The sequence below is a fragment of the Antechinus flavipes genome, chromosome 2, assembly GCF_016432865.1.
Source record: "Antechinus flavipes isolate AdamAnt ecotype Samford, QLD, Australia chromosome 2, AdamAnt_v2, whole genome shotgun sequence".
NCBI classification, from domain to species: Eukaryota; Metazoa; Chordata; class Mammalia; order Dasyuromorphia; family Dasyuridae; genus Antechinus; species Antechinus flavipes.
The window spans coordinates 457116153-457130068 of NC_067399.1; the positions used below are offsets into that span (position 1 = coordinate 457116153).

At 35.8% G+C, this 13916-nt stretch overlaps 1 protein-coding gene across 2 annotated transcripts in view; it reads right to left on the bottom strand.

Moving 5' to 3' along the window:
- ASTN2 (astrotactin 2) overlaps positions 1 to 13916 on the bottom strand; it is a 1134072-nt gene that overhangs the window by 500843 nt on the left and 619313 nt on the right. For both annotated transcript variants that reach the window (XM_051979519.1, XM_051979520.1), the window contains exon 12: positions 7478 to 7644. In XM_051979519.1, the coding sequence (XP_051835479.1) occupies positions 7478 to 7644 (167 nt within the window). The remainder of the gene's footprint in view (positions 1 to 7477; positions 7645 to 13916) is intronic.

Here is a 13916-nt window from a genome sequence, read left to right on the forward strand (position 1 = left end):
ATTTCCACTGTTTGTTAAATCACTAATTAAAATTCTGATCTGCACCATGGGATAGGAGAATTAATATATGGCATAGGGGAAGAAGACCTGGCTTTGAGTCCTGGATCTGCTACATACTAAGTATGTAACTTTCTTTCTTGATACCTCAGTTTACTTATCTACAAAACAAAGACACAAGACTGGGAAATCTTAAAGCCCTATTTAGGGATATGATATGATCATTCATAGATGGGAACATCTGTGGAAGCCTACTCAGTCCCACTGAACAACAAAGAGAGTTTTAAAAAGCATTGGCAAATACAAAAATTCTTTTGTATGCAGGCTTGCAGAACTGTGCCTATGCATAATTTACATACCACTGCCCTGCAGTCACTTAAGTTGAAGAAGGACTGCCATAAATTTAGGTCTGCATATGGTAATTTATTTCTTATTTATTTTGCTGATTGACTGCTAGGGGCCCAAGATCTCCCCAAGCTACAGCCAGAGCTCCTATAAGGAAGAAGTATAGGTGTGGTAGAAATAGGAAAGAAAAAAAAAAGACTGGAGTTTGAGCCAGAAGACTGGTTTTATTCCTAATAATTAATAATAATAATGATAGCTAACATGTACATAGTGTATTTTATGTGCCAGGAATTATAATGAGAGCTTTAGGATTATTATTTCAATTGATTTCAACCTTGGGAAATAGATGCTATTATTACTATTCTTGTTTTATAGATGAAGTAACTGAGGCAGATAGGATTAAGTGACTTATCTAGGATCACACACCTAGAAAGTATCTGAGGCTGAATTTGAAATGAGGTTTTTCTGACTCCAAGTCCAGTGTTCTACCCAATGAAGCATCTATCTGCTTTGCTAGTTCCCATGATATAATTTGTTATATGACCACAGGCAAATGACAGCCTATCTGCCACAGTTTTCCCCTCTTTAAAATGGGCACAATGATAATTCACTATTAAGAATAACAATAATGATAACAACTAACATTTACACAGTACTTTAAGATTTACAACATGCTTTATAATATTATCCCATTTGAACCACACAACAATCCTGGGAGTCAGGTCCATTTGAAGCGGATTGTGGTCCCTTTAAGAAACTATTTCCTATTGATTTGTGATTCCTTTCAGATTCCTAGCCCCTCCTGGCTGAGACAAGTCAGCCCAGGATTCCAGGGCCTTTGGTTTACAAATCCTGGTCAAAAGCATCTTTTTGAATTCCAATAGGAAATCGGGGCTTGTCCCAGCCCCCATTGGATCTGAGTCAACTTGGGCTCTCCCAGCCTACACCGTTCTGATCTGCTCCAGTTGTCCCAGCCCGCATTCTGATGATCTGCTCGGGTTTCCTAACGCCCCATCAAGACAATCAATATAATGAGCTTCCATCAACTAAAGTCTTTGCAAATGGACCTCTGTGGCTTACTCAGCTACCAGGACTTTCTGCCTACTGAGAACTGCATTCTCAGTGCAAAACTCCATTTTCCATAGATCTGCCTGCTGGAATAATATTTTTTTTGCAAGTTATTGATATATTTATTAATGTCCTGGGACACATAAATTAACCAATGATAAACATCGTAATATGCTAGATACTGGTGCTACAAAAGCAAAGTTTGAAGCAATTCTTTTTTTTTTTTTCATAATTATAACTTTTTATTGACAGGTAATTTTTTACAACATTATCCCTTGCACTCACTTCTGTTCCGACTTTTCTGCTCCCTCTGTTCACCCCCTCCCCCAGAAGGCAAGCAGTCCTATACATGTTAAATATGTCATAATATATCCTAGATACAATATATGTGTGCAGAACCTAACAGTTCTCTTGTTGCACAGGAAGAATTGGATTCAGAAGGTAAAAATAACCCGGGAAGAAAAACAAAAATGCAGGCAGTTTATATTCATTTCCCAGTGTTCTTTCTTTGGCTGTAGCTGCTTCTGTCCATCATTGATCAATTGAAACTGAGTTAGATCTTCTCTTTGTCAAAGAAATCCACTTCCATCAGAATACATCCTCATACAGTATCGTTGTTGAGGTATATAATGATCTCCTGGTTCTGCTCATTTCACTTAGCATCAGTTCATGTAAGTCTCTCCAAGCCGCTCTGTATTTGTCCTGCTGGTCATTTCTTACAGAACAATAATATGGAATAATATTCTTTTCCAGTGCCATCTTCTCTTTATCCTCACCTATTTCCCTAACCAGACTTTATGCCTTGCGGTCAGGATTTCTAACCTTAGTTCCAATCCCTATAATAAATCTCTTTTATCAATCTAGGTTTTTGGGTCTGTAAATCCCTTTACAGAGAACTTCTCAGCTATCAGAAGGGAGTCCCCAAAACTCCCTACCTTTGCGCCAAATTCCAAGGAGTTGCAGGGGAGCCAAACCTCTCCATTTGGTTCCCTGAACCCCAAACCTGCCACTAGACCTTATCATTTAACTCCCAGACCACCAGAAACCCTAATTTCATTTTAGTTCCCTAAATCTAAACCTCATCACTTTCATTACTCCCATTTTGCAGATGAGAACACTTAAGCTAAGAGAAATCAAATGACTTGCCTGGGGTTACACAGTTATTAAATGCCTGAGCTGTGTTTGAACTTAAGTCTTTGTGACTGCAGTCCCAACATTCTATCTACTGCTACCTAGGAGGGATATTGATTGAATGTAGGAAATTACATTGCATTTTAATGACATTTTAAATATGTTCTCTTATACAAAAAAATCCATCTTTCAAATATAAATATACTCCCAGTGATGCTTCTGGATGGGAATTCTAAAACTACAATCTCTGGAGAATCAAAGTTACAGGTGAGCAGAAAGGCAATGAAGACCCAAGTGTCTCTATACATTCATGAGAATGTATAGGAGGAAGCCTATTTCTGAGGATATGCTTTTATACACAAGAAAGGCTGAAGGAATATCCCTGAGCATGTATGATCAGCAAAGAAAGCATAAAAATGGCAAGAATGACAGATAATACATGGAGAGACTGGGCTCCATTGGTACCCAGGAAATGTAGAATGACTCAGAGGAAGGTTTCCGGCACGGCATTGATCAATTGATCAATGATGGACAGAAGCAGCTACAGCCAAAGAAAGAACACTGGGAAATGAATATAAACTGCTTGCATTTTGTTTTTCTTCCCGGGTTATTTTTACCTTCTGAATCCAATTCTTCCTGTGCAACAAGAGAATAGTGTAGAGTCTTTGGGGGTGAGAATCTCAGAATTGCATGGAATGACAGAACAAGCATTGGATGGGATCTGTACCAATGGAAGGAATGCCAACATTGATGAGATCATCATTATTATTGTGTAATTAATTATTAGATAAAGAAGAAAAAGAGGATTAGGAAGAAGAAATGCATAGCAAAATGTCCATTACACTGAGTTAGGGGCAAAGAATGAGCCATTCTGGCTAATTTAATTTCCTGTGTCACTGATAATGAGTCCCCACATCCCTTCTGTTTTAACCCCTCTGGATGAAAATTACTTTCCCATATTTTAGGTTGCTTAACCTACTGGGCTTCCTCAGTTTTTTCCTTTTGTAAAGCGAGAAGGTTATGCTAACTATCCCCTGAGATCTCTTCCTAATTTAGATCCATAATCCTATTATCTCATTTTCTTGTAGTGAGTAATAAGAATAAAATCCCTCTCATTTGAAAAATGCTTTACAATTTAAAAAATATTTTCACATAAATTGTCATATTTGATCCTTACAATTACCATGGAAGGTAAACAGGATATCCATTCCCACTTTTCAGAAAGGGATACTGAGGCTAATTAACATTAAATGACTTGTTCAATATTCTCAGTTTACTAAGTGGCGGATTTGTGAATAAAGCTCAAATTTTTGGACTTCTGTGCCACTTTTCCTTACACTATACCCATCCTCCCAGTAAGGTCAAGGAACCATAATGGAATTTTTCTTTGTTGATTGAGTTTCCTGCAGGGATATAAAATGATCATTGTGCACATTAATGATAGCTGCCTACGGCTATAAATGAAGATGGAAAGGATGCAGGAGGCCAGGACGAATGTGTGCTGAGTTCAGGATATACTTTGAACAAATTCTGCTCTTAAATCTTTGATGTTCCCTTTATTCATCCTTTTATTTAAATTACTTTAGCAGCATCATACTTCAGATCTCTCCCTTGTACAATCATAATAAATTTCTAATTGGGCTCCCTCTGTCCAGTCTCAACCTTTTTTATCTGATCCTTCACAAGGATGCTTGAATCATCTTTCTAGGTATGATGCTGTCATTTTCCAGCTTAAGAACTTTATTTTATTCTCCATTGCCCATATGAAAAAATGCAAACTCATTGTTTTAGAAATAATAATCATGATCATTTACAAAGTATCTTAAAGTTGGCAAAGCTGTGTGTGTGTGTGTGTGTGTGTGTGTGTGTGTGTGTGTGAGAAAGAGTGAGTGAAGGAGAGAGAGAAGGAGTGAGAGGGAGGGGGGGAGGAGGGAGAGGAAAGGAGGGAGGGAGGGGGAGGGAGGGGAAGAGAGAGACAGAGAGACATTTTTACTATTTCCATTTTACAGATGAGGAAACTGAGGATAACTGAGATTAAGAAACTTGCCCAGGGTCACACTACTAGTAAGTATTTGAAATATCTTTTAAGTAAGGTTTTGTTAACTCCAAGTGCATCACTCTATCTAGTTGTGGAAGATAATTAGCAAGCTAGACTAACATTTAAGATCTTCCACAATTTGATACTAATCCACCTTTTCCTTCTTTAATTAACCAAGGTCATTCTCCTCACACAATCTATAATCCAGCAAAATGAAATTATAGTTTCATTCTGTCCTCTTTTGCTTCTCAAAGTTCAACTATTCAATAACTTTCCTTTAGACATCTTTCCAAACCCAAGTGTATCTCTTTTTGAAACCCTTTTCTTTTATCAAAGATAACTTTAGATGAAAGAAAGCCACATGTAATAAATTGATTCCTGCTTGAGGCATTAACTAGATGTGTCCCAATAAACAAATTACTTAAATTCAGTTTTCTCATCAATTAAATCAGAATACTCTTATTTATGCTATCTACCTAATAGGGTTGTTATAAAATACTTTATATTTTATATTATATTACTATATTATATATGGTATATATTATATGCTATATATATATATATATATAAATACTTAGTCCCCTACAAAAACAAATCACAATTATTGGTGCTTTTTCTCTCAGAGATCTTTCATACCTCTCCCCACCCCAGCTAGATAGCTAAAAGCAACCTTTCCTTTTTTTTTTGTCATTTTTATTATATTATCTCAGTTTACCCATGAGCACTTGATATTCTTCCAATTGTTTATATCTAACTTCATTTGTGTGAAAAGTGTTTTGTCTCAACAGGTAGATTCCCAAATATTTTATATTATCTATGGTTAGTTTAAATGGGACTTCTCTTACTATCCCTTGCTACTGAGCTTTGTTGGTAACTTAAAGAAATACCAATGATTTATGTGGGTTTATTTTACATACTACAACTTTGCTAAAATTATTGTGCCTACTAGTTTTTTAACTAACTCTCTAGAATTCTCTAAACATGTATCATATCATCTGCAAAGAGTGATAGTTTTGTGTCCTCATTACTTACTCTAATTCCTTCAATTTTTTTCTTCTCTTATTGATTAAAGCTAATATTTCTAGTACAATATTGAATAACAGTGGTGATAACGAACAACCTTGTTTCATCCTTGATCTTATTGGGAATGTAGAAGCAACCACTTTGTTCCTTCATTTTTCTTTCCACTCTGCTGGACTTTTCCTATGCATTTAATGATTTTTGAAACCTGTATTCTCTTTTTTTATGTGTATGTATCTCCTTCTTAATAGAATATATGCTCACCAGCAACACAAAGCTTAGAGGTAGAGAGTCTTTTAAAGATATATTTAGTTTAACCCCTTAGTTCATCCTTCTTGAGCTCTCCAAATCTTAGTGCCTTTTACTTTCACACTGTTCACAAAACTCTGTAAACATCTTCCAATTACTTAGATGCATACATATTATTTCCCTTCAGTGGAAGAAAGGTCCTTGAGGGTAAGGACTGTTTTATTTTGGGCTTCATATCCTCATCACAGTGTTTGGAACATGTTAAGTACCTCAATGCTTCTTTGACTGAATTGAATAAAACTAAGATCAAATTCACACAAAGGTATAAATGGCAAAGCTGGTGTTTGTACAGAGAGCTTAAGACTTGTCAAGGTATAGTAATAAGAAAAGTAGATCTGGAGTCAGAAATCAGTTTTAGTCCAATTCTTATCATTATTTCCTTTATGACTTGGGGAAGTCTCATGATTTCCCTGGGTCTCAGTTTCCCCCTCTAGAAAATGAAGAACTGGAATAGTTGATCTCTGAGATACCTTAAAATTCTAAATCTGTGATCTTATGGGCCTGTGAATTTCAAAGTTCTTTCAAATTTATTATTGTTATTTGATCATTTCAATCATGTCTAACTCTTCATGACCCCATTTGGCATTTCTTTGGCAAAGATACTGAGGCCAACAGGATAAAATGACTTGCCCAGGTAGCACAGGCAGATTTCAACTTGGATCTTCCAAACTCTAAGCCCAGCATTTTATCATTGTGCCACCTAGCTGCCCTTCTTTTCAAATTAGCAGTTCTGTGTTCTAAAGGCAAGTATTTGCATTTTTATCTTTGTATCCTAGTGTTTAACACATAAAATGTATTTAATATATATTTATTAAACTGAATTGGATTATTTTAAGATTTGCTACTTTAGTCTAAGTATCCAGTGAAAGAAAAAACAAGTTTAGCTAAGTAGATGTCCTAATTAGTTGGCTTCAAACTAATTATTAAAAAAAAAACCTCAAACCATCTCTCTTTGTAAATTACATTATTTCAATTTAACATGAAACTACTATATGTTAGATTTTGTAAAAGATACAGAGGACACAAGGACAAAACAGCCCCTGCAATTAGAATGGTTCCTAGGTAGATAGGCAAACAAGAGGTACACAGTCTAGTAAATACAAAATAAAAACATGAAGTATTTTGTTGGAAGATGAAAGTGTGGATGGTTAAGGAAGATATACTAACAAAAACTTCTTATAGTATGTGGCATTTCAGTTGAGCTTTAAAGGGAGCTATGTAGTCCAAGCAGAGATAAGAAGAGACAATGTTCCAGGAATGAGATACAGCCTATTCAAAGTTATAGGAGTGGGAGATGGAACGCTATGTAAGAGGAACATCTTCAAGTCCAACATTGTTGAAATATAGAATGAGGAAAAAACTCATGTAGAATCTATCTAGAAGAATCAGTTAGATTTAGAATGTGATGGGGCTTTAAGGAAAAAATTAAAAGTTTACAGGAATCATCAAAGTTTTTTGAATAAGAGGAGTGACTTTGTCAGGACTGTGCTTTAAGATTATAAATTTGATAGCAGTGCAGAAAATAGATCATCTTATAGCAATAATGAAGATTACTTGGCAAAGACTCACCCGCAGAACATGAAGATGGTGCTGGAAGAGGCATCATAAGGCAGAGGTAGAGTCTGCTGGAGACATAGTTGTTCACAGCCCCCATTGAAACCATCCGAACAGTCAATTCCTTTGGAATAGTCATAGCAACCAGTACCATCCTTCATGGGTCTCAGCTCTTCGGGGCACTGCAAGAAGAAAGAAGAAATGGAGATTGGGGAATAAAAGGAAATCCTTCCTAACTTCACTGAGTTGTAGAACAAGGAGAAAACAAAAAGTGTAGAGTATTAGTATATAAACCATAAATTAAAAGGAACTTTAGAAACCACAACAAGATAGAACATCAGAATTTGTCATATCTTTAGGACATAGAACATTAAAGATAGAAAAAACTTTAAATATCACTTACTATGTTAGTCACCCAATCAAATAATCAAACCAGCATTTATTAAATACCTACTATGTGTAAGAACTACTAGGAATACAAGGAAAAAAAGAAACAATCTTTGCTCTCAAGCAGCTTCCATTCTATTGAGGGAAATGATGTATACATTAAAAAATGTATATACAAAATAAATTCAAGATAATTTTTGAGCATAGAACACTAGCTGAGGGTGGAATAAGAAAAGCTTCATGTTCCTTGGGAAGAGTTTTGAAGACAAGAGATGGAAAGGGTCATATCTTAAGTGGAAATATATTCCAGGCAAGTGGGAGATTTAGTACAAATTAATGGAGATGAAAAATGCATCATTTTAAATATGAGGAAACTGAGGTCTAGAGACAAATAATGGCTTCTACAAATTAACACACTTAATAAAGGGTAGATTTAACACACAATTCCTTCTCTGCTCTGGAAGGACTGTCATGAATAATGTGCAGTTCTAGAAATGAACCTAATGGTTTATTAGAACCATTAATGGTTCCTAAACCATTTATAAAATGGTTTAGGAAGCCATTGGAAATGAAAGAGTGGAGAGTAAGGCCCAGGACTTATCTATTCTTGAATGTAAGAACAGCTGTTGTTATAAAAACATTTTTTTAAACAATTGTTTACAACAATTTACAATTGTTATTGTTAAAAAAAAAAGGAATAATGTGAAGCAACAAAAGCACATCAAATGTACATTTTGGGTAAAACTGACACATCTTTCCTCTAGCATCAAGTACCTATTTCACATGATGAATGAAAGCTATGTTATTTTCAGTTGAGGAAGCTATCTTCTTTATAAATTCTAAGCATGCATGCTACATAATTGAAGAGACATAATTTAGTTCAAATCCTACTTCTTCCATGAAGCCCTCCCTGACTAATCTGACTCACATTGACTTTTCCTACTTCAGTATTTCCATAGTTCATGTGGACTTAAACTGGGCACCATGACCCCATATGGGGTGGTATAACAGAATGTTGGGGTTGCTAAATTATGATTTATGATCAGTAAATATTTCATACCTATTTTATATATCTGTGTACTTGAGGTTATATAAATAATTCTTGGGGGGAAAGGGATTGTAAGTGGAAAAAATTTAAGAAGCCCAGGTCTAAGGCATAAGTCATTCATTGAGTTCTTTGCATAAATTACCTAAATGGTTAATTGGCTTTTTAAAGAGTTTATAATTTGTCTTCCCATTTATAGTATGTTATATTGATACGTACTGTGCTTTATAGTAGGCACCATTTAAATATTTGTTAATGCCGAGGGAGAGGCAGAAAAAAAAATAGACCCTAAATAGATCTTCAAGAAACCGAAGAGCAGATTTTTAAAGGTGTAAAAGAAAAGTCTTAAAATACATGAGGAAGATTAAATTAAAAGGCAGAACTGAAACTTAAAGTTCAAAATCACAAGAAGTTAGCTTTGTTTATTTTCCCCCCAATACAAAGAATTCCCATGAATCATAGCTATCTGGCAGTGAATTGGAGATAATGAATTTCTTGTGACTCAGGGATGTCCATTGTTACTGGATGGTCTACTTTGTCAGACATGTTATAGAATGGATTCATGCTTGAGGTGGGATGGGGTAGGGAGATATTGAACTAGATAACCACATATACCTTCAAGATTTTACATATGAGAATTATTTGTTTCATTTTATTTTAAAATGTTAACCCATCCTATATATCTGGAATCCAATTTGCTGCTCTCCCACTTTATAAGCAAAAGTCAGGTCCTGGTTTTTCCATGAAGATTAAAACCTATAGTCAGACCATACTGATCTACCATTAGAGTTCCCAAATTTGAATGCCATTTTACCCTACTCTTCTTTCCTGCCTCACTCCTGCTATTTCTTCCCTTTCCCACCAGCTCTTGAACAATAAAAAAAGACCAAACAAAAAAGGTCAATCCTTTTGGAAAATAAATTGCATAGCAGAACAGCTCACAATTAAAAATGCATTATAGAGTTCCTGAGGATGAGTTTGACTGGAACCGACACAGGTACTGGTGAAGGTTATAAATGGCCTCTGTCAAGCTGAAGAAAGGTTATAAAATTGCTACATTTGGTGCTTAAAAAAGAAAATCAATTTTCTATGTGAGTGAAATGGCATACATATTAATAAAAGTTCAGGAGATCTCTTGCTCCTATAGGGCTCATCTCTAGACAGAAGCCACCAGGGCATGATGAATTCCTGGTCACTGGGCCATTAGTGTGTGGCTAAAGGTGTATTCTGCCTGACTTGGGTCACTGAAAGACAAAAGCCTGGAAACAGTCCTGCTGTCTTTTCTACCAGGCACTGGGAAGTCTCTCAGACCTAGGATCAGCCAAAGAACTCTTTTATAAGCAAGGCAATGAATTCTTTCCCCCTACATTTTCACTGTGAATCTCTTCATTACATTTTGGCTGATGACCTAGAATATTATAGTTGAAAAAGATCTTAGAACATAAAATATTAGAATGTGATGGGACCTTAGTGTGTAGATTGGTAATGCACATAATACTGGAGCATGAAGAAGCCTTGTAACAGAATTTTATAAAGGGAAGCAACTATCTTAGAAACCATCTAGTCCAACCTTTAAATTTGGTTTCATGAACTTAAGTTGTTCCTCAATATAATTGTTTTCCTTTGTCATCCTAAAGTATTTCACTTTATGCATTTGAAAATATTGTTTTGTGAGGGAGTTTATAAGCATCACCAAATTTTCAAAGGGGTCTATAATCCCCCCAAAATACTAAAAATCCTTTGTCTATTTCAAACCCTATTTTTTATAGATAGGGAAATGGAAGATCAGAGAAGTAACTTTATATTCCCATAGTCACACAGACAACTTGACAGGATTAGTATAGGCCACAGCATCAAGAGTCAAAGTAAAAGGTCTGGGAAGTCCTCTTTCAATTGGAACAGACTATGATTTAAGACACAGAAGGAAAAATGTTTCTTGGGGAACATGAAAGGCAGCCCTTGAGTAGAAGAGGAATACCTCAATATTTCAACATTGCTTTGGTCTCTGTCCATTTCCCTCTCTTCCCCCTGAATTTGCTTTCTCCTTTCATAATCTAATTTTTAATCATTGCACAGCCATTCGTTTCTGTTTGTAATTGTGCATTTTAATGTTCATTAATTATGGAATGCAAATTGCTTTGAGTATAAAATTTGTAAAGAACATCTTCTCCTTTCCCACCCGCAGGATGAGAAGGCAAGCACGAAGGCCAGCTGCTCAGCACAGGAAAAAGAAATTAAGAGGAGGAAACAATGAATAGCAGCAATGACAATGGGGAAAACCTCAACAACTTTTCCTTTGGCCTGAATAAGCTAGTGAGGGATTCCTGTGGAAACTCTGAGCAGCAAAGCCTAACATGACTTTCTAAGACTTGGTTACTTAGGAAAAAGTCAGCAGCTAGCAAAGGACTAGAAACTTAAACTTTAGAGAAGTGGAAGGGAGAGGAAGGAATGCAAGGTGGGAACTATATGCACAAAAATAAGTGTACTAAAGGAAGGAGCATCTAGTATCTGAAGAACAGGAGTGGCACTGTGGAGGAAAATCAGGGGTTTCCTCAGTGGCAATCAGACAGACTTCAATAGATCAATGAAAGTGATGAGACTTTCAGATAGGACTTTTTTTTTTTTAAACAACAAGACCTATTTTGAAGAGCTCAATGACTTTCCTGGGGTGAGTAGTAAATTTTGATATTTGTAGTAGTAGTAAAATGCGATATTTGGGCCAGAAATCTAGTATTGCCTGACAAATAGAGCAGCATATTTATGAAGAATTTCAGGATTCCCTGGAGGTTTAGCCATATAAATGGATATTATAAAGATTTAACAGATGTGAAAAGGAAGGTCCAGATAGAGGAAGAGACTTGACCAATGTCACAAAGCACCATCTACCCAGAGGAAAAGTTAGGACTAGAAGACAGCTCTTGGTTTCTTAGCACTCTTTTTAAGAGAAAGTTCTGAGATTCAAGTTCAAATGGAACAAGTTCAAGATGTTCCTGTCTGTAACTGATTAGCTCACAGGGACTTGGGAGAGATTGGGACTTCACTCAAGTTCCTGATGAGAATGAAAAAAGTCTGTTTACCATAAGGATGAGGCAGTGTGGAAAGACAAAGACTGAAAGGGAAGATGAAATCACTAAAAACGTGAAGGCAAAAACAAAGATTTATTCACAAAATCCTAGAAGACATCAAGATTGAAACCTAACATTTTGGTATTGAGTTTATAATATTGCAGGTGGTCTCTTCTTTAGATAAGTAAAATTATAGACAAATAAAAGATTAGTCTACTTCTCATGGAGAAGCATTAGCAGAAGGCTCACAAGAACACAAAACCAGAGCTGGAATTCTATCCTCTTATTTTACAAATAATTAAATAGAGTTCTAGAAAGAATAAATGGCTTAACCAAGCTCACATGGGGACAATGGAAAAATCTAGAATTTGAATGCAGATCTTCTGATTCAAAATTCAGTGCACTTTCCAATAACAACACCATGTGGTCTCTCAATTTATTATGCAGAATCCCAGAAGATTCCGATAATTTCCTGAATGACAGCTCTATAATGGATGATTCACAGAAAGTTTTAACCTTTAATGTTGACATTAAGGAACATAACTACTTTGTAGCTTTGGTGACTCTAGCAGAGACAGAATTCAACGACAAATGAATTTATGGGCAGCTTGATTCAATAGAAAGAATGCTGAGGTTGGAATAAACAGGCGTGGATTTGATTAGCACAGCGCCTGGCACGTAGTAGGCATTTAAATATTTATTGATTGATTTTACTCTTTTTGTGGAATAGGAACTTGGTGAAGTAATGAATACTAGGGTAGGCCTCAAGGCCCAGACGCCCTGGGTTTAAGCTCATTTTGACACTTACTGACTGTGTGACCATGGGAAAATTATTTATCCTTTCAGAACATCAGGAAGTCTATGAGTATAAATTGATGAGAAGATGCTACCGTCAATGATATAGGGAATCTCTTCACCTGAAAAGTCTTTATACTAATGAAATCCTAGGTCCAAATCATATCTCCTATCCCCCATTCTTGTTTGAAAGATGAAAAGCTGTTGACTAAACAATAACTTAATTAATTAGATTCAGAGGGAGTTAAATAATCAGACTTAAAAAAAATTCATTAGTGGTTTCATGTCAACTTGGCAGTGCTCTAGGGATTGGTATGTGGCCCAGTACTATTCATCATTTTTATCAGTGAACTCACTTGGATAAAGACATAGATGACATGCTTATAAAATGTGTAGATGATACCAAGCTGAGAGAGATAGCTAGCTGACTAGATAACAAAGACAAAATCCAAAAGGATCTTGATAAGCTAGAATATTAGTCTGAATAGTTGAAGATTAAATTCAGTATTGTTATTATGTCAAGTTTTACATTTGGGTTCAAAAAATAATTTCCCAAGTACAAAATGGGAGAGATATGTTTAGATAGCAGTTTGCCAGAAAAAATTTAGCAAGTTTTAGTGGATTTCAAGTGTCTAAAGAACAACTGTATATAAAAGGTGTTAAGCCCTGAATTAAAAAAAAAAATCATAGCCACACCTCCTTCTTCCCCCTCCCCCTTGCCATTAGGACTGGAAAAGTGAGCTTTTAAAAAGAGCTCAAGAAAAACCTTGAAGTTCTGACCACTTTACATACCATTGAGTCATAAACTTCAGATGCCTTATCTCAATCCTTGGTAGGATGATTCCCCCTCCTTTTGAATATTGCCTCTTGCCTTGCTGTCTCCTGTCTTATTTTGACCCCTATCCTGTCAGGATTAAGTTATGATCCTTTCCTGGAATTATGGCTTGTTCATCCTTCCAGTGACCTTGCCCCCATTATCTATCTTTTGTTTCTCTTATAAGATTGTATATTCAGGTTACATATTCTGTTTGAAAACCCTAGTTAGCTAAAACCCTATATAAGTTCCCTGTTTTGGTTTATCTGGACCAAATGCTTTGTACAAGGATTCCATCTGATCAGTTAGCTTAAACTCCACATTAAAGATTAAAAACCAATCCCTGCT